Genomic DNA, 23,351 nt, shown 5'->3' on the forward strand with positions numbered 1-23,351 from the left:
ACCGCTTCCACCATTCCTAGGCCCAGGAGCTGTGTCTGTTTCCTCCTCTCCCCCCCCCACTCGCCCCAGCGCTCGAGAAGAGCCTCATGCAAGGGGTCCCCCAGGAGGGATGAGGGGTGGAGAGATGGTGTTGAGGACCCATCGGTCCGAGGTCAGCTGCGACCACTCCGGGAGGAAAGCATGCAACCGATTGGAGAAGGGAAGCATTATTGAGGGTGGAGCCCTGATGAGAACTGGATTTATTGAGTGGATCCCTGATGACCCCGGGCGTCCCGTCAAAACTGCCTTTTCCCTGCTTGCTTGCCCTTGGAGGACCCAGGCTGGGGGGCAGGCCGAGACTGCCTCTGTGGGAGCCTCTTTTAGTCCCGCGACTTCTTATAAACGGTTTCATATTTTGAATGGGTGGCCTGAGCGGGAGTCTGCTGCGGCTTGAACTTAGGTTTAGCCAGAGCCGGAACATAGAGACCCAGAGTCTGGAGAGTCGTGCGGGAGTCTTTCAGGCCATGCAGCTTTGTATCCGTTTGTTCCGCAAACACAGCTTTGCCATCAAACGGGAGGTCCTGCAGGGAGGTCTGCGCCTCGCTGGACAGCCCAGAGAGCAGGAGCCACAACGCCCTTCTCATGGACACCGCAGAGGCCATGGACCGCGCAGCTGTGTCCACTGCATCCGAAACTGCCTGCAGGGTTGCCCTGGCAGCCGCTGTGCCCTCCTCCACCACTGCTTTGAACTCCTTCCTGTCGCATTCCTGGAGGGACTCCTCGAACTAGGGCAGGGAGCCCCACAGATTAAACTCATACCGGCCCAGGAGAGCCTGGTGGTTCGCCACCTCTAACTGGAAGCTCGAGGACGAATAAATTTTTCTTCCAAATGAGTCCAGCCTCCTTGAATCTTTATTTTTCGGGGTACGGGCTGGTTGGCCCTCCGTTCCGTGTGGTTGACCGACTCGACCACCAGGGAGTTAGGAGCAGGGTGTGTGTATAAGTATTCATGCCCCTTGGCAGATACAAAATACTTGCGTTCTGCTCTCTTAGAGATGGGGGCCAGTGAGACCAGGGTTTGCCACAGGGCATTTGAAATTTTCGCCATCCCTTCGTGGAGAGGCAAGGCCACCCTGCCCGGTGCCGAGGAGGACAGCACATTAAACAGGGAGTCCGAGGGCTCCTCCATCTCCTCTGCTTGGAGGTGGAGGCTTGATGCCACCCGGTTTAAGAGTTCTTGGTGGGCCTTAAAGTCCTCCTGCGGGACAGAGGGAGGAGGAGCTGTAATCGCCTCATCCGGGGAGGGTGAGGAGGCCAGCGCGGTACTTTGTGTGTCCACCGGCACCGGAGGGTCCACCACCTGGTCGGTCTCTGGACACGGTGCCAAGGATGTACGTCCTACCAACTTCTTCCTCGGAAATCTGGAGAGGGAGGCAGCTGGTCCTTCTGAGGCTCCGGCCACTGAGCGAGCCCCCACCGTGGGCTGTGTCGGGGGCCACGGTGCCCACTGGTACCATTGGGCCGGCCACGGAGCCCAGTGCCACTGCACCTGCTGTGGCACCGGCGAAGCCGGCTGTTCGGCCTGGCCCATCGATGGACAACTACGAAGGCTGACATATGACGTGCCGCTGTCCCTGGACCAGGAGGAGCGGCGGCGCCAGGAGCAATGCCGACCATGGGACCGGTACCGTCAGTAACAGCTGCTCCGTGATCGGCTACGGTGGGTGGACCCACGACGGCGAGACGACGGCGATCAATGCCCAGGGATATGGGGGCGGTGCCATGGCAGGGTCCTGGAGCGAGACACCGAACGGGAATGACGTCGAAGTTCGTGCCGTGACCGGCTGCAATAACCCCTCCGAGACAAGGATCTTTGGCGACATCTGCCTCGGTCCTGTCAGTGTTTGCTCCTCGAGGCGGAGCGGTGCTGAGAGTCTCGGTCAGATGGAACCCAGACAGCCTGGTGGGCTTCGAGGGCGATCCACATGGATTTTGCCCTGAACGGACGCTGGGCGGAGAACGGCGGCAGGAATGTTCCCTTGACCAAGACCGGTACCAAGCCGGGGGTGACTGCAGCGATCCCAGCGGTGGCTTGCCTCAGGAGCGCAGGGCCGACAGCGGCGGTGCTCCTGGTACTGGCATGAACATAACATCCCGGGCCACCTGCAGAACCTCCGGTGTAGAGGGCATCCAGACATCCGGGGAGGCCTGCTCCGAATAGGCCAGGCTACTCCGCTCGACTTGAGTCGGAGGCCTAGAGGCCGGGGTGGAATCGAGGACTGCTCAACATAGGTCTAGCCTCTGTCCCAGGTTTACTCCGGATGCTGCGGCGAAGAAGGCCTCTTCCTAGCCTTCTTGGCGTGCCCCGTGGACGGGGAGCGGTGCCGACTAGTCGATGGCGCTGAAGGGTCGCCGCCGACTCCATCAGAATAGCCCAGAGCCTAAAGTCCCTTTCTTTCTCGGTCCGAGGCTTAAACGACTTGCAAATCTTGCAGCGATCGCTGAGATGTGTTTCCCTAAACAGTGTAAACAGTCTGCGTGCGGATCACTCACTGGCATAGATTGCCTACAAGTGTTGCACGACTTAAAACCCGGGGCACAGGGCGGACCCCAGCCCGAGCGCTCTAACTAGACTAACTACAGGTACTATACACTGAACAAATAAGTAGTTTTGGGGATGACCTACAGCAAAGCTGGAGCAGAGCGGTTCCGAAGCACCTTCACTGACAGCAAGAAGGAACTGAGGGTGGGGAGAGGCGCCACTCCAGGGGTTGCTATGGCTCTCCCCTACGGGTACTGCTAGGGGAAAAACTTCCGGCACCGGTGCACATGGCGAGCATGCACACCTATTGTGGAATACACATGAGCAATCACACGAAGAAGAAACATAATTGTATTCTCTTGTTTTATTTGCTGACAGTGTATTCTTAACGGTGGTGGCAGTCTAATCATCTGCCTTTCAAGCTGGGGCATTAGTGAGACAGGAGGAAGGGGAGAAAATTGATTAGAGTAAATTTAAAAGTAAAAATGAATGTTTCATACCTGTATTCAGCCCCCCATCCTTTAACAAAACTCATTCTTATGGTACACATTCTAGTTAGCTGATACACTGCTTCAAAACCCTGATTCACAGATTGAGCCAGAAGAGCAGCGAATTCCTGGTTATTAAAGATCTTCAGGTTGCATCCTATGAAGAGAAAAAAGTTTAGAAAACCACAGCCTATGGATACTTGCAGGCTTTCCTAAAAGGGCAATGCGAAGAGCCAACTTCTAGAAGTTAATAGGAAGACAATGCATTTAAATTTACTCGATTTCTTGATTAGTATGCCTTGTACTTGTGCTCTTACCTGGTGGAATTTTGCACACCGTTGCAGGATGCCAGCCATATCTTTGATTACAATTGGGGCTCTGAACAAAGATTGCGCTATCACTTAGGCACTCAGCAAAAACTTCCCCACCAATGTAATACAGACGCACTCCCCTTCCTGAAACAAGATTAGTAGAAGCTTCACTTATGATATGATCTGAACTGGTTGACACATTAGAAGACTGCTTTATTTCACTGAGGGCCAACTTTTTTTTCCCCCCTCAGAACTGCAAGGTGAATCAGTTAAGCTGGCAATATGGCCATATTGCCAGCTGACACCTGTAGTGAGAGCAGGATGTGGCTAAGAAAAATTCCTCCTCCCACAACCCTAGAATGTGTTGTTCTTGAATGAGAAGAAAGTCTGTTCTTGACAAGAAATTCTTTCTTCCTTTTATTTAGTACTTTGAGACAAAGCAATCAGAATCGAAGTTTGAAGGCAATGTTGATTCCTCACATACTCTCTCTCTTGAAGCAATACTTGCAATTAAAACAAGTAGATTAACTTTCTTATTAAATCTTGTTCATTTTCGTATAAATACTAGTGTGGTAGGTGAAGCAGCATGTGCCACAATACTCTGAAGAACAAGAACAAGGCTCATGGATAGTCTGCTACTTCCTCTCACCTCCAAGGCCTTCCTCACACTGCATAGACTCCTGCCCCACCCCTACCCCAGTTTGTCAAAGGAGTAAGAGCACAGGCACCACAGGACTTCATTTGGCTCTTACGAAAAGGCAGCCTCTTCCTGCTCATCCTTAATACGAACTAGCTCTCCTGTCTAGAAAAATACCTGATCTGAATTAGTTATTTTCATATGAACAACATACATTAGAAATAGCTTGCCATTAGAAATATATTGTAATAGCTCATTCAGCCAGGAGAGACACTATGAAAAGTGATTTTTATTTTTTTGTAATTCCATTTTAAAAAAATATATATTTGCTTATTGTTCTAGGGGTTCCCAATTGGAATTTTTGTATTGACAGTTTTGCTTGAGCAGTTAAATTGTAGGCTGGTAGTTCCCAAAAATCTAAAGTTTTCAAAAACAACTGACTTTTAAACCACAATTCCTTTTTGAAAGTTTTGATTTAACATGAAAGATTTCACAAAAAATCCACATTGAAATCCAGCAAAATAGAAGTTTAAGGTTTGCAAGTCGACTTCTGCCCCTCCCCCACCCCCAACAGCTCTAACGAAAGGCCAGAGTCAAGATGGTATGCTGCAAACTTCAGTAACTGTTCCCGTGAAATTTTTAACAAAGGTCAAATTAATTAGCACAGTTTTAAGACTAGTTTCAGCTTTATCTGGAAGTGGTAAATTGTCTTTTTACATTCCAAAGGTAGGCAAGAATACAACACAATTTAGTACTGCTAGTATTTTATTAAATATTGCTTGTTTAGTTTATTGTTCTGATTTAATAATTTCCAAGTCCTATGCTGATCCAATTTAAGTTGTAACACTCAGAACTTAGCAAAAACCACCCAGATCTATTCAATTAAGTGCCATTACCCTTAAAGAGAGAGTTACAAGATTTAAGAATATACCTATGTGTCGCCTTGTCATTTCCACCGTGGCATTTCTGTTAACGTTGGAGAGCAAACCTAGACAAAATCTTTCTGAATTTGATGGATCTGTAAAACCATCTACAGTCAATGAAGGCTGTGATGCATGGAAGGTTTCTCCCACTCTCTGATTCAGTTCATAATACGCTATTGAACACCAAAACGCAGGCTCTGAATAAGTAACTGGCTGTAAGTCTGAAAACAAGAAAAAGTGAGAATTCCTGTGATAATGAAACAGATGTTTAAAAATATATAGTTATTGATTCAGATTGATTTGGCAATAGCTCATGAGCTATAATCAATCAGTAACTAAGTTTTCATTTTCCATAGATCATGCAGAGAGAATTTGCTCCTCACAGTCCATATTCTGCATAGGAACATAAAAACTGTTATACTGGACTAATTATCTGTCCAGTCCAGTATCCTGTCACTGAGTGGCAAGTAACAAATGCTACAGAAATAGTTATGGGATAGCCTGACCACAAAAAAAAGTTTCCTCTCAAGCCAACCTATAACTATTGGTCGTTATGTCCTGAAGCACGTGTTTTTAATATCCCTTCATCACCATGCCCCCCCTCCGCCCCCTGCCCTCCCCTCCCCGCAAGTATGTACTGGAACAACACTGAGCTACTCCTGTTATCCAAATGAATGGGTAATATCTTATCAGTTTTAAAACTATTGTTTTTTAAAAGTAATATCCTCTTATCCTTGTATTATGAAAAGTTAATAGAAGTTCCCAATGTATCTTCTATATAAAATCCTTATTTTGTACACTTTTATAACGTACAGTGTTTGTCTCTGAGAACAAGCCCAGTCCCTTCAATCTCTTTCGATTAGTTTTTCCTTGCCCCTAGTCATTCTCACCCATCTCTAAACCCTCTAATCCAGGTGAGGGAACACCCTCACATGATCACTGCTTACTCAGTAGATTTGAGCAACTGCGGTTTATAACTGAGGAAATAAAAGAGTGGGGTAAAATTGTATCCAGTAGAGTATTAGTTTACAATTCTATGTTGAATGTCCAAAACACAGGGCCACTGATAAGAATATTGGGGTTTTAGGGAGAAACCCTTGCCTTTCTACACTGTCCTATTTGATTGTTAGTTTTCCCCTTCTAGCCTCTTCCTCACCACCCAAATCCCTTCCCTTGTACCTTCCGAGTCATCGCCCAGAGTTATTTTTCCCCATTTTCACCTTCAGAGATTGCTCTTCCCAACACAGCTTCTCTTGATTTTCCTGCCACATGCCCTTCCCCATGCCTGGCCAAGCCAGGCGAGTCTGTGATCCTTTGTAATTCTTCCTAATAGCTATGCAGCAAACAGCTGAGGACACCTCAGCAAGACAGAGGTGGGAGGAAGCAGCTGTTCCCTTGTAGTCACAGGTGACACTATTGTGCAAGTGCACTAGCATACTAAAGCAGCAGTGTGATAGAGGTCAAGTCTAAGTAGCTACTACAGTGCTGGAGAGATTTTTGGCAGCCCCTATTATCTGGCAGCTATATGTATATGGAAACATTACAGCTACCAACGGACATCTTAAGTAATTTATTCTTAAAAGTAAAATTCCCTTCCTGCTCCCATCATTCTTGCACAGCCTCAGCCATTCTACCCTTTCCCAAGGTCCCAGCAGTTACAAGAAAAAAAGAGTACCACACTTATTTTTGATCCATATACTAAGCACACAATTTAGGAAACAGTTAAAAGTGAAGTATTTCCAGCTTACCCAGGCTATGATTAACTGGGGAGAGAGTACTAGGAGATAGCTCTGCTGGAGATCCTGTAGAAATAATTGAGAATATTTTAGATCATTTTAATCTGGAAAACTGGTTGCAAGATATCAGATGTGTTTGTAGTTCATTATGAAGAATAATATCGTAATATAATGCTAGCCTATGGAGAAGTATGGTCTTCCATAATCTAAATGAAACACTCAGAAATGAAGTGCCTTATCCTTAGTTTAAAATATCAATACACATAACTGCCCAACTGTATACACACTTTAGAAGCTACTTTTGCTTTTTGTTAGTACAGTAGTACCTTAGAGTTATGAAGGCCTCGGGAACAGAGGTTGTTCATAACCCTGCACAAAACATTATGGCTGTTCTTCCAAAAGTTTACAACTGAACATTAACAGAATATAGCTTTGACGCTTTACTATGCAGAAGAAAAATGCTGCTTTTAACCATCTTAATTTAAATGAAACAAGTACAGACAGTTTCCTTACCTTGTAAAAAAAATTCTTTTAAAACCTTTCCCCCTTTTTTTAGTAGTTTACGTTTAACACAGTATTGTACAGTATTTGATTTTTTTGGTCTCTGCTGCCTGATTGCGTACTTCCAGTTCCAAAGGGGTGTGTGGTTGACTAATCACTTTGTAACTCTGATGTTCGTAAATGAAGTTCTACTGTATTAAACACTTTTAATGCTGAAATCTTAAGTATTTGGCAGAAACTCACATTACATTCATCTCATGATTATATCTTATATCCTCATGTATATTTTGTTTATTTTTATCGACTGTAGAAACCAGTGGCTTCTTGCTCGATTTCCAGTGAGGGCAGCTAGAAAAGAAGGTAGATGTGACAAATACAGAGGTTTCATGAAGCTTTGAGATCCAAACTCTCACTGGAGGCCAGGCATGTCTTTGGAAATGACACAGCTAGGATTATATATTTAAAAGACTATTCTTTATGGAAGGATGAAGAAAGACTGAGAAAAGAAACATGAACTCTCCTGCACAGTCTGCTATGGACTGGAGAAGAAATATAGGGGAAAGAGGCAAAGACACAAAACACAAGGTTGCTTCTAGCAGGTTAGCCTTTTAACTAAGGCATCGAGTTTATACTGGTGAGGCACTGCAGCCCTTATCTAAACTAGAATAGTTAGAGTCCAATTTAAGTAAGACAGTCTATCTTGGCAGTCTGTGTTTAATGTTGGCAATCTGTACGCACTGTCAGCAGGAACTTCTCATCCAGAGGTAACAATGCTGACCAGGGTTCCCTCTAATTTTTTACATCCACGTGCGGAATGAATTTTGTTATGTGCATCAATATGGAAGTGATGTGTGACAGGAACAGGAACTGAGTTATTGTAGAGGTTTCTTTAACTCTACTCCTGGGGAAAATTTCTGTTTGTCTGTGTTGTTACAGAGATATTTCAAAATACCTGTCAGAAACTAAGTTACCAAAATAATTGAAACTGGCATGATTATATAGTGTTATTTTGACAGACCTCAGCCTGCTTTGTACCCTAGCAAATGTACTATAAAATTTATTCCACAAGGTTAAAAATGTACTGATTAATATACACAAATGGAAAAGATTTAAAACAAGGCAAAACAAATTGAAACTAAAATTGAGTGATGATGCAAAATAAACCGTCAAAATCTATCAACACTTTTTTTTTATTTTTTTTTTTATTTTTTTTTAAAGGATGAATAGTGGTTACAGTCTCTTATTCTGCCAAATAGTCCTCCTTAGTGGGGGAAAAAGGGTTAGAGTTCTGTTGTGTAATTCTGAGTTGGGAATGACAGTTCCTTTCCTGCTTTTGACAAAACAGCCACAGGATAGACAGGAGATAGGATAGTATAAATGGGGAGAAAATACAGCTTTTGTTAATGTTCTCAGGATATAAGTCAGCTGGTCATTCAGATAGATGCTTTTGGTTGGCAGATCGGCCACCTCTGGACTCCAGCTCACCTCCCTGGCCAGGAGCATCATTTGGTTGGTCTGATTAGATTCCTTTCCTTCACTGGTCCTTCAACCAAGCAGAGAAGGTTGGGCCAGCTCATCTCGCTATGCTGGTGCTGTGCAGCGCAGCTGATTTTACAATCAGGTGAAAAGCCAAGAGAGAAGACGACATAGGACAGGCGCAAGATAGTGGTGGGGATGGCAAAGGACAAATGAGGGAGGCAAGACAGCAGGATCTCACATGTATCAAGCTGAGTTCCCCTCTGATGAAGTGATGATAGTCAAGCGTCCCCACCAGACTATTAAAGTCTGGTGTCACAGCAACAATCCTTTTGCTACTGCCACGAGGATGGTAAAAGTTCTTTTTTCCTCAAGTTTCTTTTTAAAGGCCCAAAAAGGATGGAAGAATGGTTTATCCTCTCATTATTTTGCCACATTAGGCCTATTTTTTGAAGTACCAATTTTGTAACAAGTCACCGGGACCAGAGGGCATTCACCCAAGAGTTCTGAAAGAACTCTGATGTGAAATTACGGAACTATTAACTATGGTTTGTAACCTGTCCTTTAAATCAGCTTCTGTACCCAATGACTGGAAGATAGCTAATGTAATGTCAATATTTAAAAAGGGCTCTAGAGGTGATCCCGGCAATTATAGACCGGTCAGTCTAACGTCAGTACCAGGCAAATTAGTTGAAACAATAGTAAAGAATAAAATTGTCAGACACATAGGAGAACATAAATTGTTGGGCAAAAGTCAACATGGTTTCTGTAAAGGGAAATCGTGTCTTACTAATCTATTAGAGTTCTTTGAAGGGGTCAACAAAAACATGTGGACAAGGGGGGTCCAGTGCACATAGTGTATTTAGATTTCCAGAAAGCCTTTGACAAGGTCCCTCACCAAAGGCTCTTTTGTAAATTAAGTTGTCTTGGGATAAGAGGGAAGATCCTTTCATGGATTGAGAACTGGTTAAACGACAGGGAACAAAGGGTAGGAATAAATGGTACATTTTCAGAATGGAGATGGGTAACTGGTGGTGTTCCCCAAGAGTCAGTCCTAGGACCAATCCTCTTCAACTTATTCATAAATGATCTGGAGAAAGGGGTAAACAGTGAGGTGGCAAAGTTCGCAGACGATACTAAACTGCTCAAGATGGTTAAGACCAAAGCAGACTGTGAAGAACTTCAAAAAGATCTCACAAAACTAAGTTATTTACTTGTTCCCAAAATATAAGAACTAGGGGCCACCAAATGAAATTAATGGGCAGCAGGTTTAAAACAAATAAAAGGAAGTTCTTCATAAAGCGCACTGTCAACCTGTGGAACTCCTTGCCTGAGGAGGTTGTGAAGGCTAGGACTATAACAGGGTTTTAAAAGAGAACTAGATAAATTCATGGAGGTTACGTCCATTAATGGCTATTAGCCAGGATGGGTAAGGAATGGTGTCCCTAGACTCTGTTTGTCAGAGGATGGAGATGGATGGCAGGAGAGAGATCACTTGATCATTACCTGTTAGGTTCATTCCCTCTGTGGCACCTGCCAATGGTCACTGTCAGTAGACAGGATACAGGGCTGGATGGATCTTTGGTCTGACCCAGTATGGCCATTCTATGTTCTTATGGTCCATTGCTTTCTGGTCCCCTACTCCTATTATCAGTCAATCTTAAACACAGTCCTTGAGTGGTGTCAGTAAACCATTTCTTTTTTAATTAATTCAGTTCCCCTCACCCCTTTACATTTTTTTTTTTTACATTATTTTATATAACAGGACACTGTAGCAAATTATGAACCTCTACCCACTTTCCACAGTTAGGCTTACAATTAAAGTAGGCCTGTCAGACCTCCATTATTACAACCATGGTTGAAAGAAGTCATCCCATTGTGTTAGATTATCACATCTAGAAATCCCAACTCTGAACATATAGTGAAGAGATGAATATGTTTTACCTGTATCCATGCTTTGGTTCAACTGCTGATCACTTGTTTCTCCATCTTCACTGATATATCCTGGTGGTGGCGTTTCTGCCAAGAGCAAACAAATTGTATCAATATTACATATGTTAGCTCACTGAATGCTTACAGGATTAAGTTTTTAGGATTTTCATTCGAGACAGTTTGTGCCATACACTATCTGAGCAGTTAGTTAGGATTTCACATTGGTGGGTGTTATTTGTCACAGCAACATCTGCAACACCTTCTAGCCTTAAGTGTTCACTACATAAATGTATATATAACTTCATATGCAATTCTTGTTTGTAGCATGCTATAGCACGCTTGCATTTCATCCAGTTGCAGAATTTTGCAGTATTGATCAACAGCTTTCACATTTACTAGAATTAAAAGTGAGAAGCCCTCTGGTGAGTTCAACACTGAAAAATCCATGAACTAGCCACCTTCACATAGGATAGCTATGTTATCAGTTACCCTTCCCACATTTTAGAATTTTCTACATTACAGAAAACCAACCCTCACTACAACAGTCCACAGTTCCACCCATTTCCTTCTTCAACATCCAAGGAAAGCTTATGTCACCCACTAGCTATACCTTCCAATCGACAATGATCCCATCCATGCCAGTTCCCTTCTCGGATTCTAGGCAATTCCAACTTGTTTTCAAAGCACCACAAAAGTTCTTATGCTTATCACCTTCCTGAGCTTTTTAAAGAAAATTTCAATCTGTTAAATTTTAACTAATCACTAGGGCTATCAAGCGATTAAAAAAATTAATTGCACTGTTAAAGAAGAATAGAATACCATTTATTTAAATGTTTTTGGATGTTTTCTACATTTTCAAATATATTGATTTCAATTACCACACAGAATACAAAGTGTGCAGTGCTCACTTTATATTGTTTTTTACAGTGCAAATATTTTTATATTATTATTTTTTATTATAATGAGCTCTATACATTTTGTATTCTGTGTTATGTTGATTTCAGTTACATTTGAAAATGTAGAAAAACATCCAAAAATATAATACATTTCAACTGGTATTCTATTGTTTAAAAGTGCGATTAATCGCGATTAATTTTTTTGCGTTAATCGCCTGTGATTAATCGACAGCCCTACTAATTACATAAACAATTTAAGAGGGTTTTTGATACTAGAAGTCTAATTTGAGAGTAGCAATAGTTTAAAAAAAAACCCACACAGGAGACTACGGTTGGCTTCCTCTGCCCCCCAAAATATGTATTTTCTATACTGCCTTGAAGGCATTAACTCACTGCACTTCAGGCAGCCATTTTCTATACGAAATCTCTGAGCCAGGCAAGCCTTTTGCTGTCAAGGCACCTACTGATGCCTTTCCCTTTTTACGGTTTACAAACTAAAGGGAAAAGATTTAAACATCTTCAATAAACCTTAAATGACTGGAGGGTACTTGATTGCTATTAAAATAGATATATTACCATGGTAATTGAGAGATGGTTAATATTGTAACTAAATGAATAGTAAAAAGCCCTCAACTTTGAATTTCTACTTATTCTAGAATAAGTATTGCAAAAAGACTGTAAAGTCATGCACTAATCCAAAATTGCACGTGGGGGATCAAAGGAATTGAACAAGACTAAAAGTCAGACAGGAAATTCAACTTTCACAGATACCAAACAAATTTACAATGAAGTCATAAAAAGCTAGCATGTATTGTGGAAATCTTTCACACACATTCAATGGGATCACGGCTGTAGATACCAGAAATGAACGTTCTGCTTGCACACAATATAGTACCCAAGGTAACTATTTTCTGAACGGTACTATCATTCTAGCACATCAGATTACTAGCCACGTTTATATTAAGATAACTCTAAGTAGTGAAAAGAATGGTTTCAAGAAGTACTTGTTAAGAGAGAATTGTTTTTTTGTTGTTTATTTTTTTTAAATATAAACACAATCCACTGTGAAAGTGGATTCTTCCCACCTCTGATGCATTCATTACGGTTGAGCCAACAGCTATGGTTAAGGTCAATAACTGTTTCTAATCTAATTAATCCCTCCTGTTTTCAGTTGCTAACCTTCAACCTTTGTCATTCAAATTTTCCGTATATGGTTTTTGCCTCAGAACACAGATCTCCCTACCTAGCACCAAAGCAGCCCAAAACAGAAAGCTGAAGTTTGGTATTGAAGACCCTCATTACTAGACAGTTTGAAAACTGAAGTTCTGCACGTGCAGTAACTTTAGAAAAATACGTGCAGCCTTGACAGGTTATACAGCCCATATCATCCAGTCCTACCATTTGGCAGTCAGAGGTTTAGGAACATCCAGAGCATGGGGTTGCATCCTCTGACCATCTAGGCTAATAGCCATTGATGGACCTATCCTCCATGAACTTACCTAATTCTTTTTTGAACCTGCTGACTATTAATTTCATTGGGTAAGCCCTAGTTCTTGTTATTTACCCCCTCACATAACACACTTCCCCATTCATGTTCTCCACACCATTCATGATTTTAAAGACTTCTACCATATCTCCTCACCTTTTCCCCCCTCCATCATTGTTTCCTTTGTGTACATTTTCTAATGCTAATATATATTTTTTTTTAGATAGGGCAACTAGAACTGTATGCAGTATTCAAGATGTGGCTGCTGCTCACTGAGAAGGTGCTCCCATAGAACTATCCACAATGACTTCAAGTTCTCTTTCTTGAGTGTAATAGCTAATTCAGACTCCATCACCTTGAACGTATAGTTGGGACTATGTTTTCCAATGTGCATTACTTTGCACTTACCAAAAATGAATTTCATCTGCCATTTTGTCATGCAGTTACCCAGTAGTGTAACTCCTGGCAATCAGCTTTGGACCTAACTATTTTAAGAAATTTTGTATTGTCTGCAAATTTTGCCACTTCAATGTTCACCGCCCCCTTTCCAGATCATTTACCAAGTCAGACCACTGTCCTCAACAGTATCTCAAATCCTAGACATGCTGTCTAATAAAAATAAACACGTACACTGTGTCATATTTTTGTTTTAACAAACAATGCTGGTTTATTAGTTTAGTAAAAGCATACAGAATTGTTTTGTACAAAAGCATATTTATAAATATTTTCACTTGAATTATTATAGCTACAAAAAAAACCTCACTTTGAAGTTTAGAAAGCATATCCTGAGTTTGTCTTTCTAGTAATCTGAACAATTACAGATTTAATTTAATGTCTACCTTTGACTTATTACATGGACATTAACCACTAATATAAAGAGAAAGTATCTTTTAAAAAAGAAAGATACCTGGTATATAATTGCTCTGTGGTTCAATTCCAGCTGGAAAGTTAGTGTTTTCAGGAATGGAATGAGTATAGTCATCAAGAGGTGGAAGTTCTGTTAGAATCTCAGTATGTCGTGGCACTAGCACAGGAGGCAAAACTGGGAAAGTAGAATATAAAACATTAGTGAGATCCCGTAAATATCTATTTTACTTCTCTATGTTCTATGAAAACCAGATCTTCAGATATGCTGAGCTGTTTTGAAACTCAGGCAATTACAGAGTAGTTCTAAATCAGTTATCAGAAGTATCAGATTTGTAAAAAGCCTGTTTAATAAGACTATTCCATATCAGCTAACTTGGACATGGTCATTTATGTTTTCAGTAGTCAAAGGCAGGTGGATTTCACTACACTAATTGCAGACATTTTCATGCTAAACTGAGGGTTTGAAACTGTCCAACATAAATAAAATACACATTTTAGAACTTTACTATATTACCACAATTGAAAAGTTAACCGATAGTCAAATTATTTGAGTTTGCAAAATCTAGGCTATTTTTTCATCCAAATCTTGCCATTTTGGCAAAACTGCATGGACAACCCTTTTCTGCTCACTTTTGTACCCTAAATATTACTAATGGACTCCAACTAATCTATTAAGAGTTTTCTGGGTAAACATTGTACTGGGGCTTCTTTAAAATGTCTAACGGCAGTCTTCCTACCTGGTGTCTCCACTCTCTGATAGTGGTAAGGATTTACACATACTTCATCCTTTTTAAGATTAAAAGCATATTCACAGTTTTCAATTGCCTTAAGTTCATGGTGACTGTGAAGATCTGGCCAGCGCCACAAGCGGCAGTAAATAACATGTGGTAATCCTTTACGATGAGATACCTGTAGACGGCCATCGAGAGACCTATATGGGGAAGATGTTCAAAAATATTTACAGGCTGTATCTTAAAAATCATCATAATCAAAAGGTCGGGGAATGGGGGGTTGAGTGTTTTCTCTACCCCCTCAGAAAACAAAAGGATTACAATATTTAAATTGCTGTTGCTGGAGAACTTCAGAAGGTAGTATTTTTAAAGTAACTTGAGAAGCTCTAGAATAAATTAATGCCAATGAGTTTGGGATTCATTAAAAAGCCATTACACCTCTAAGCACATAAGATGAATACTTCATATGAATTTGACATGTACAAGACATTTGTAACATTGCACACGATGAACACTCCCTCAATTTCTACCCTTCAGGACTACACTGTAGCATGGATGCTTTAAGCAGAGTAATTTCCAGAGGACTTCAAATAAACCTAAAGCAGTCAGCTGCTCAGGTGATCCACATGGCAGTATAACAGTATAATGCAAAAAGCATCAAAACACATCTTGTAAAAGTGTGCAATTTAATTATGTATTTGAGTATTCATGTACCTTGCTACCAGTTGAAAGTGTTTTGCTAGTTTTAAGACAGACTGCATAAGCTTACACAAATGCAGATGTTTATGATTGTTATGGGATGGGAGAGACAAACCTCAATACACAAAGTAAAGGTGACATGAAAAAATAAAAACCCTATTTAATTTTTTTTAAAGAATAATTCTTTAAATCTTGCTAATTGATCAGATATGTGCTACTAGTTCAAAAATCTATGACATACAAAGCAATTTAAAAACTTTGTATAATTAGGCCTAAGGAGTTAAGTGTGCTAACCTGGTTGTTATAAATACCAAAACACATTAGCGCTTGCATTTTCCAAGTCTTCCCATTCTTTCAATGGCATTGGTGTGGGAGGAGGATTATTCCAGAATTAGAATTTTCATTGGTCAAAACATCAGCTGAGAATCTTTTTTAAAAAATAGTGGCAAGCAATTGTTTTTAGAGTGCTGTACCATATGATGACTAGGAAGCATTTTAGTATAATTTACAGCAAAAGCATCCCTCTACAGACCCTCCAAAGCCAATCCCTCCCACAAGATCTCTATGATGAGACAGAGGGCAGCATATTCACCTGGTTTGTTCAGAGAAGCTGTAAAGGCCTGTTGTATCCCACTGATCTATCGTATTTGGTGTACTCAGTCCCCAAATTTCAGAGCAAGTGCTGTGCATAAATTGAAAACAAAACAAAAAACAAAAAAATTGATGTGAATATGGAAACATGGTTATTCAAAATACCATGATGTAAAACATGGAAAAGTGTACATAATACTTCCTTTCACATAGAAGATATAGCATTAGATATCAGTTAAACCTAACACAAATGCTCTATTTTCTATATGAAGGAGGCCAATAAAATGGAACATGTGACTCAAGGTAAATGGTAATGTTTTAAAAAGGTGAACAATTTCTCTGGCTTTAAGACATCAACATAGTTGTAATGTCCCTTAAAACACGCAAAACTTCATCAACCTGGCTGTAAACAAGATTTAATTTTAAAAACTAATTTTTTTAAATAAACCTATTTAAGAAGTTCATAAAGTAAGGCCATGTGCATCTTAAGTTGAACTGCCACAGCATAAGGAGAACAACTTTTAGACATCACCATGTCAGTACCAATCTAATATTTCCATTCAGATGCTAGCTTACTGTTTTTTCCCCAAGTTAGAAAAACTTCAACTTATTTCAGAAGAGTGACTGTCTTGTTGTTAAGACAATTACAGAAAATGATGAGAAATCTTAATTAAAGCACGTATCGAATACTATTTTCTGCTCCCCCAGTGTATACAAAAAAGAAAATAGTCTAACACAATAGCTTCAAAGTAGTCCATCTTAGAGTTACGTTTTAACTAATGACTACCAAAACCATAAATAAATAAAAGGGGGGACCTCCACCTTCCCTTACCATTCTGTGAAAGAATTTTTTTTGCTAAATCAGTTCTGAGATTTTATAATGGATCTCAGCAGTGAAAAAAAGAGCCTCCACAATAATAATTACAACAGTTTTAAGTGAAGAGGAGACAGTGTGATGTTGTAGACTGGGCAGCATGTTTCTGGGAGCGAGATATTCGGTGTTCCATACCCAGCTCTATCAGACTATCTCTGTGGCCTTTGGAAGTCAACAATTTTGCTTTCCCATCTATAAAAACAGAATAACCCTTGCACCTCAGAAACTTAAGAGAATGTTAATGTTTGGATACAATGCTTTGAAATGCCAAGCGCCAGTTATAAAGCAGTCTTGGTTGCTGTAGTTCTTTAATGTTATTAACACACCTTTAAAATGCTACCGTAGATTAGAAATCCAAGATCTCCAAACCCTTATTTACAAGCTCAAGCTTTGATATTTAAAATTTAACTATTAAAATTAGCGTAACATATCCTATACTAAGAAGTCAGAGGTAAGTGCTAATGAGCAATTTAAAAATAAAAAGCAACATTTCATTTTCGCACAAATGGTTTGTATAAGAGTGTTCTATTTTGCATAAAGAAACTCACCAAACAGCAACCATTCAGATACACACCCTTTACAACCAAGTCTCATTCAATTTATTGGAATTTTATTTAGCATCTATGTGTCATGGAAAAGCAACAAGATAAAGAACCTGAGTGAAGGATCACCTTTGGTTTGGTGATCACTTAGACACTTTACTAATGAAATTTTGCAGTCTTTTGGCTAGATCATTTCCTTTAATATGCATCTCTATTGCTAAGATGCCTGGGTCTAAAGACTCATTAGTACATACCATGTGCTGAGTATTAATTGACATAGGAAGCCTTTATGGTTTTACGACTGGAGTTGGTCATCTTTGAGATGTGGCTCCTTCAAATACAGCAGTAATGTTTCAAACCTTACACTAAATTGTATGGATTACTTAGAGCATGATAAATGCAAGCAGCACTTTAGTCTAAATGGCTAATGACTAATTCCAAACACTAGTGGAGATACCAAGTTGTTAGCTCATCCCAAGTGGCTTGGAAAACACAGTATTAAGCAACTGATCTCAGGCAAACAGCATTCCCGATTTATTACATATGACACTATTTTGCAATGAACCCTGGAACACTGTTCTAAGGAGGGAAGGATGCTTTTATTCAAAAAGTGAGAATACTTAATCACAAAAGTTATCAAGTCCTTTATTATCAGTGGTTTGAGCATTGGCCTGCTAAACCCAGGGTTGTGAGTTCAATCCCTGAGGGGGCTATTTAGGGATCTGGGGCAAAATCAGTACTTGGTCCTGCTAGTGAAGGCAGGGGGCTGGACTCGATGACCTTTCAAGGTCCCTTCCAGTTCTAGGAGATGGGATATCTCCATTAATTTAAAAAAAAATGTAAATTTAAAAAAAAATTATCTTTCAAGAGGACCAGAGTGCAGGCAGTATGTCACCCATTATGATCCAGGGCACATTTGCTTACAACAGAGGTAACATCAACATGAGCTTTAGGGCTAGCTTACACTGGGTCTTCACCTCAACTCCAACCATCTATGACAAGCCACCGATGTAGATGTCCTGGTACAAATATCAAATCTATTCAAGGGAACCTATGATTTGCATGGATGGAACCTGCCTGAAACCAACTTGTTACTGCTCACTGTGGCAAATCTATACCGACATACTATCAAAGCTGCATCCAGAGCCGTTCCCCTTTTTGTGCCCCACCCAGAGATTTCAGACCAGATGGTGTCCAAAAAAACCACCAGTCCAAGAAATGGAATAAGATTTTAAATGTTCACTTTTATTCTAGATAAACTGATTAAGCGAATGAAAAATCTTTCAAAATGGGACCAAAAAAAAAAAAAAAGACTGCATTCTGAAGCAAGCCTTGATAATAAAAATCTGAGATAATCCAACCTGCTAGCCTTCCTGGCTCCAATGCCAAAAAGTAGAATCACTCCCCACATATAAAAATGGGCCATTCCAGTCTCAGCCTGTGTTTTCACATAACTTATTTTGGGATGAAGAATCACTCTCAGTGAACAGGGAATTTTGGGGAAACAACAATCTACTGCACTATTTGAGATTGCAAGACATTTGTTCCTTTGGAAGGCATACTGCATTCTAAAAACCAATTATTCAAGCTTGATATGGGCTTCGTCCTCTGTAAGAGTGACTTGATTTGTTTTTAAAAGAATTTCAAAGGAGCTGTGACCAAACACTCCACTGCTTGAGTGATCCATATTTGTTTTAGCCACTTAATTTGACTCTGATGTCCTCACTTTTTCGGTATGAGGTGGGTCCATCTCCCCCTCCCCCATAGGATTAGAGATATAAAAGTTAGTCAAAATGCCATAATTGTTTAAAAATCACTTGTTTTTCTACAGTCCTGTTATCACCCCGTAACACATGACTCTTAAAAGGGGAATGTAAACTGATTGCCCCAATCTCAAACTAGGATTAATGTATGCATTTTTCTAGTACACCTCTACCCCGATATAACGCTGTCCTCGGGAGCCAAAAAAATCTTACCACGTTATATCGAACTTGCTTTGATCCGCCGGAGTGCGCAGCCCCGCCCCCCCGGAGCACTGCTTTACCGCGTTATATCCGAATTTGTGTTATATCAGGGTAGAGGTGTAGTTACTTAAGGACTTCTCTATCTAGGTATAACCTAAGATGTGAATTTAAACCAATATAGCACCAGAACCCTGGCAGACACATTCCAGTACGAGTGTCTTTTTTCAGTTTAGTTTGTCTCTTGGGAAGGAGTTTAAGCTAAACGAAAAAAAGGCACTCTTGTACCTTAATAAAAATATCCACACCGGGGGCTATAGCGGTATAACTGCTTACATGAGAGTTTTGATAGGGCCTCGTATAGTCACCCTTAATCAGAAATGTAGCTGTAAACAGGTAGAAGCTGAGCTGGTTTCCTCATGATTTTTAAATTAGCTGGATTTTAGAGAATTGCCAAGTATGTCTTTTAGTCTTCATGGAAAGTCCTCCTTGGAGAAACTGGGAGTGCTTCTTCTGCGTCAGATGGAACTGAGAATCTCCATCATGGAGGGAGGCTAGCCAAGTTGAGTTGCATGACAGCCCTTAAGTCCTAAGGCTCCTGGAGTTAGGAGGAAGGGAAAGTCATTCCCTGGAAAGAGAAAGCAGACCCTCTGGAGTTGGAATATTCCTTGTATTAACATATTATTTTGGGTAAATGGGGAATTTTCAGGGAAAAGGACAAAGCCCTGACAAATATCTGGTTAAGCCAGAAAACAACATCATGGACAATTTGGTCCTGTATACCCAAACCTCTGAACTGACCACAGGACAGATGTGGTTCAGTTCAAGATCTCCCTTCTTTAACTCAGAATTTAAATACATGCTTCTGCTGGGGATCTTTGGATGCCCAAACCTTTCCACAGAGTGAGCTGCAAAAGCTGGATCTGCAAGCTCTCTCTTTCTCTGACTACCAAAAGTCAGAGTGACCAGCACAGTGAGATTCTTTAAGTGTGACCCTCATTCTACTACCACAGCCAGTGTGCTTTCAGCCCTTCCATTTCATTTCCTCCTAAAAGGAGATTAGAGTTCCAAAGGAAGCTATTCTGGGCTAGAAATTGTCCAAATGGAGCCAACAATTGCAGTAAAGCTTCCATAAATTTGCGACAGAATGCTAACGCTGCTTCTTTCAATGAGGAAGGTACCCTGGAATGTAGTGCAGGAGGAGTGGGTAAAGGAAGAGCCTAACTAGAAAAGGTAAGAAAAAACTTTTCATTGGCTGTATTGCCTAAATCTGGACATAGGGAAACAACTGCTAGTTTGCATCAGTGGACTTGTAGAAGGGTAATGGACTGGAAGAGATTAGTTTCTGATTTGAATATAATGAATGATTTACCTGCAAATATGGATAGCGGGAGAGGACAGTTGGTTTGACCTATAATGGTAAGGTGGGCAAAGTCGCCTTGTCATTCAGTGAGGTGGGCAGGGATACTGCCCTACATCATGTTTCAGAAATCTATTTTGCATTACCTATATATTTTTATATAACCTATATAGGAAGGAGCAATTAGTATTAGGTGGCAAAGCAGCTCTTACCAAAGAGTCCACAGACTCCAATGTAAGTTCTGGACTGGTACAGACCATACGTAGAGCATCTGGCTCCAAACCCTGGTCATAATTCAAATACTCTAGTAGGGTCTCCCCTACCAGCCTCTGTATCAAGAAAAAAGTGACTAAGTGCAGTGTTGAGGGATTTTTAAAAACAAAAACTCAATTTTAACATTTATTTCAAGGCAGAATATACTGCCTTTCATTTGGAAGAGTGCATAGAACATTACAAGCACTTTCGGACACCTAATGGGCAACTTCAATTATCTGCCTATACACTGGCTGTAAACACAGGAATTTGTTTGAGTAGTAACTAGTAAGCATCCTGCAAGAAGGCTCATGCTAGTATTTGGTGCTGTGACCATACAATTTAGAAGGGGAGGAGGTTTCAGAAACTGTTCAAGTAGAATGTAAAGTTAAAATCCATTAACTTAGCATAGAGGTTTCTTGGACATGTTATAAGAATTGGAGAGTAGATACACCCCTAAACAAAAAGTATAAAGGACAGTGTGATGAAATGGCAAGACATAAGATAAAATCTGAGCCAAACAGAAGTCAAAGACTAGAAGCCAGCCGAAGAAATAACCAACAGAATGTAACAAGCAGAGATAGGGAGAAGAGAATATGGAAGAGCAATTAGCAGGATAAAAAAACCCTGAAGTAATTCTTAGCATATCAATAGTCGGAAGCATGCAAAAATTGTGATGAACCTACCACTATCCTTTAGGGCTTTACGAGATTACCACCACCAAGTGGCAACTTTAATATCAGTTCCTGACTACAAATTATAGAGTGAGGGAACAGGACTTTCCTGTGCACAGCTGGACAGAAAAGCTGCTGCAGCTTGGCTATTACTTTTAGAAGAGCCTGCAGTCAGCATAGTGTTGACATAAGTGTAAGTGACAGCGAGGCATTGGGCGGAGGCAGTGATTGTCATAGTTCAATGTGTGTCAGATTTCTCCTTGGGTATTACATGTCTCTTGTTAAATATAATGTATATCAATCCGTAAGGAGAGTGTGGAGTAAATGATCAGAAGTGACAATTCAAATCAACACAAGTTGATGGCATGCCATGCCATCGTCAGACTGAAGTGATGGCAGCATTTGACTTGATGGTTTTAAGCATTTCTGTATCTTATGCTTTAGGTATGATTTGTTGAGGTGCAAGAATATGGTGGTATTTGGTATTAGAACACAGCACACTTTAGGTGCAAGCTACACAGAGCCTCTCTTTTCAAGAAGTGTTATATATGTATGAGGTTGCAGGACAACTACCACATCAAATAAGGTAAGTACACTACAATGGACTGTAGATCTCTAAAATGTTCATGAAAGGCATAATTGGGTTCCACTTTCCTTGTCACCATCTTGCAAAGGAGTGGAATGGCTGCAGGGGAGAGGGAGAGTAGGGACAGTTCAGCTAGAGACAATACTGCCTGTTGAAGTGGCAGTATTGAGTAGGAGAACAGACACTGCAGCGATACAGCTGGCCAGTATGTGGGTCATTAGTTTCCCAGCATGCTTATTTGTTAAATTTCACTTCAGAATGGTGTTGTCCATTTGCATTTCTCTTGTTCCTGAAACAGTCTTGTATCATTTCCCTATGCTCATGTCTGAACTTATCATATCCTTTGGAGGTGACCCTCGTTTTGTGTTTCTTGAACCTGTACACCCAGTCAATGTCTCTATGTCCCAAGAGCAGTTCTTGCAGGCTTTTACTTTTCCCAGACATTAGGTTCATGAGCCTTTCCACCAGTGTGAATCCAGTCTGCCTGTCCCCACACCTATTCGGAGTCATCTGTAGTGCAGGAGCAGCAATGGAAATGAAAAATAAGTTAACAGTTAACCATAGTAGTACTCTAGCCATCCTTTTAAATACTAGGAGACAGTAATGAAAGTAACAGCTTGTTTAAGTTCTCATTCTACTCTTTCCTGAAGGGTTCATTGGACCAGAGATGGTAAGGATATTAGAATTCACATTCTTTGTAATGAGTTGGGACATAGGAATGCTCGATTACTGCAATAGTAGAATGGAGATAAGGCTTGTGGCTGTCACTTTATCTGAATTAACAGAGGTTACTTGCTGCAAGCAAACAGAACCCTCGCACATCTTTGTGGAGGAGCCCATCAATGGGGGAGAGGGAGACAAACAACTGTCAGAATAATGGAAAAGCTGATTAGTTTGCTGTACTTACTGTATTAGTGCATTTCTCCAGAATTTGATTGCAGTGCTGCAGAACTTGCTTTGAGTTTGCTATAACTCCAAAGAGTTGAGATAAGATAGTAACCATAACCAACTGGTGTCCTACTAGATTTATAGAAGCCTGAGTCACATCTGACAACAGGCATAAAGCAGTGTCATTATTGCTCTTATTCGTGGTTTATTTGTACATCACTTGCCTGGAAAATCTGTTTAGGCCTATTTTCATACATTAAATAGCAAAATAGTGAAATTTAATTCCTGGAAGAACAGATGAATGCTAATTATATTCCCCGAGTCCTCATATGGACTAAAAGATATATACACCTCTACCCCGATATAACGCGACCCGATATAACATGAATTCGGCTAGAACGTGGTAAAGCAGCGCTCCG

General features: G+C 40.7%; 1 protein-coding gene across 3 annotated transcripts in view; it reads right to left on the bottom strand.

Moving 5' to 3' along the window:
• The window catches only part of SMAD2 (SMAD family member 2), a 75,859-nt gene that overhangs the window by 12,207 nt on the left and 40,301 nt on the right, over positions 1 to 23,351 (bottom strand). Inside the window, exons 3-10 of one of the 3 annotated variants that reach the window (XM_026649310.1) lie at positions 15,797 to 15,886; positions 14,512 to 14,705; positions 13,815 to 13,949; positions 10,538 to 10,612; positions 6,629 to 6,682; positions 4,889 to 5,101; positions 3,327 to 3,464; positions 3,022 to 3,166 (exon numbers count right to left, since the gene is read on the bottom strand). In XM_026649310.1, the coding sequence (XP_026505095.1) occupies positions 3,022 to 3,166; positions 3,327 to 3,464; positions 4,889 to 5,101; positions 6,629 to 6,682; positions 10,538 to 10,612; positions 13,815 to 13,949; positions 14,512 to 14,705; positions 15,797 to 15,886 (1,044 nt within the window). The remainder of the gene's footprint in view (positions 1 to 3,021; positions 3,167 to 3,326; positions 3,465 to 4,888; positions 5,102 to 6,628; positions 6,683 to 10,537; positions 10,613 to 13,814; positions 13,950 to 14,511; positions 14,706 to 15,796; positions 15,887 to 23,351) is intronic. The other 2 variants (XM_026649311.1, XM_026649312.1) reach the window with 2 other exon arrangements.

Source organism: Terrapene carolina, unplaced genomic scaffold, assembly GCF_002925995.2.
Source record: "Terrapene carolina triunguis isolate 2854851 unplaced genomic scaffold, T_m_triunguis-2.0 Scaffold69, whole genome shotgun sequence".
NCBI lineage: Eukaryota > Metazoa > Chordata > Testudines > Emydidae > Terrapene > Terrapene triunguis.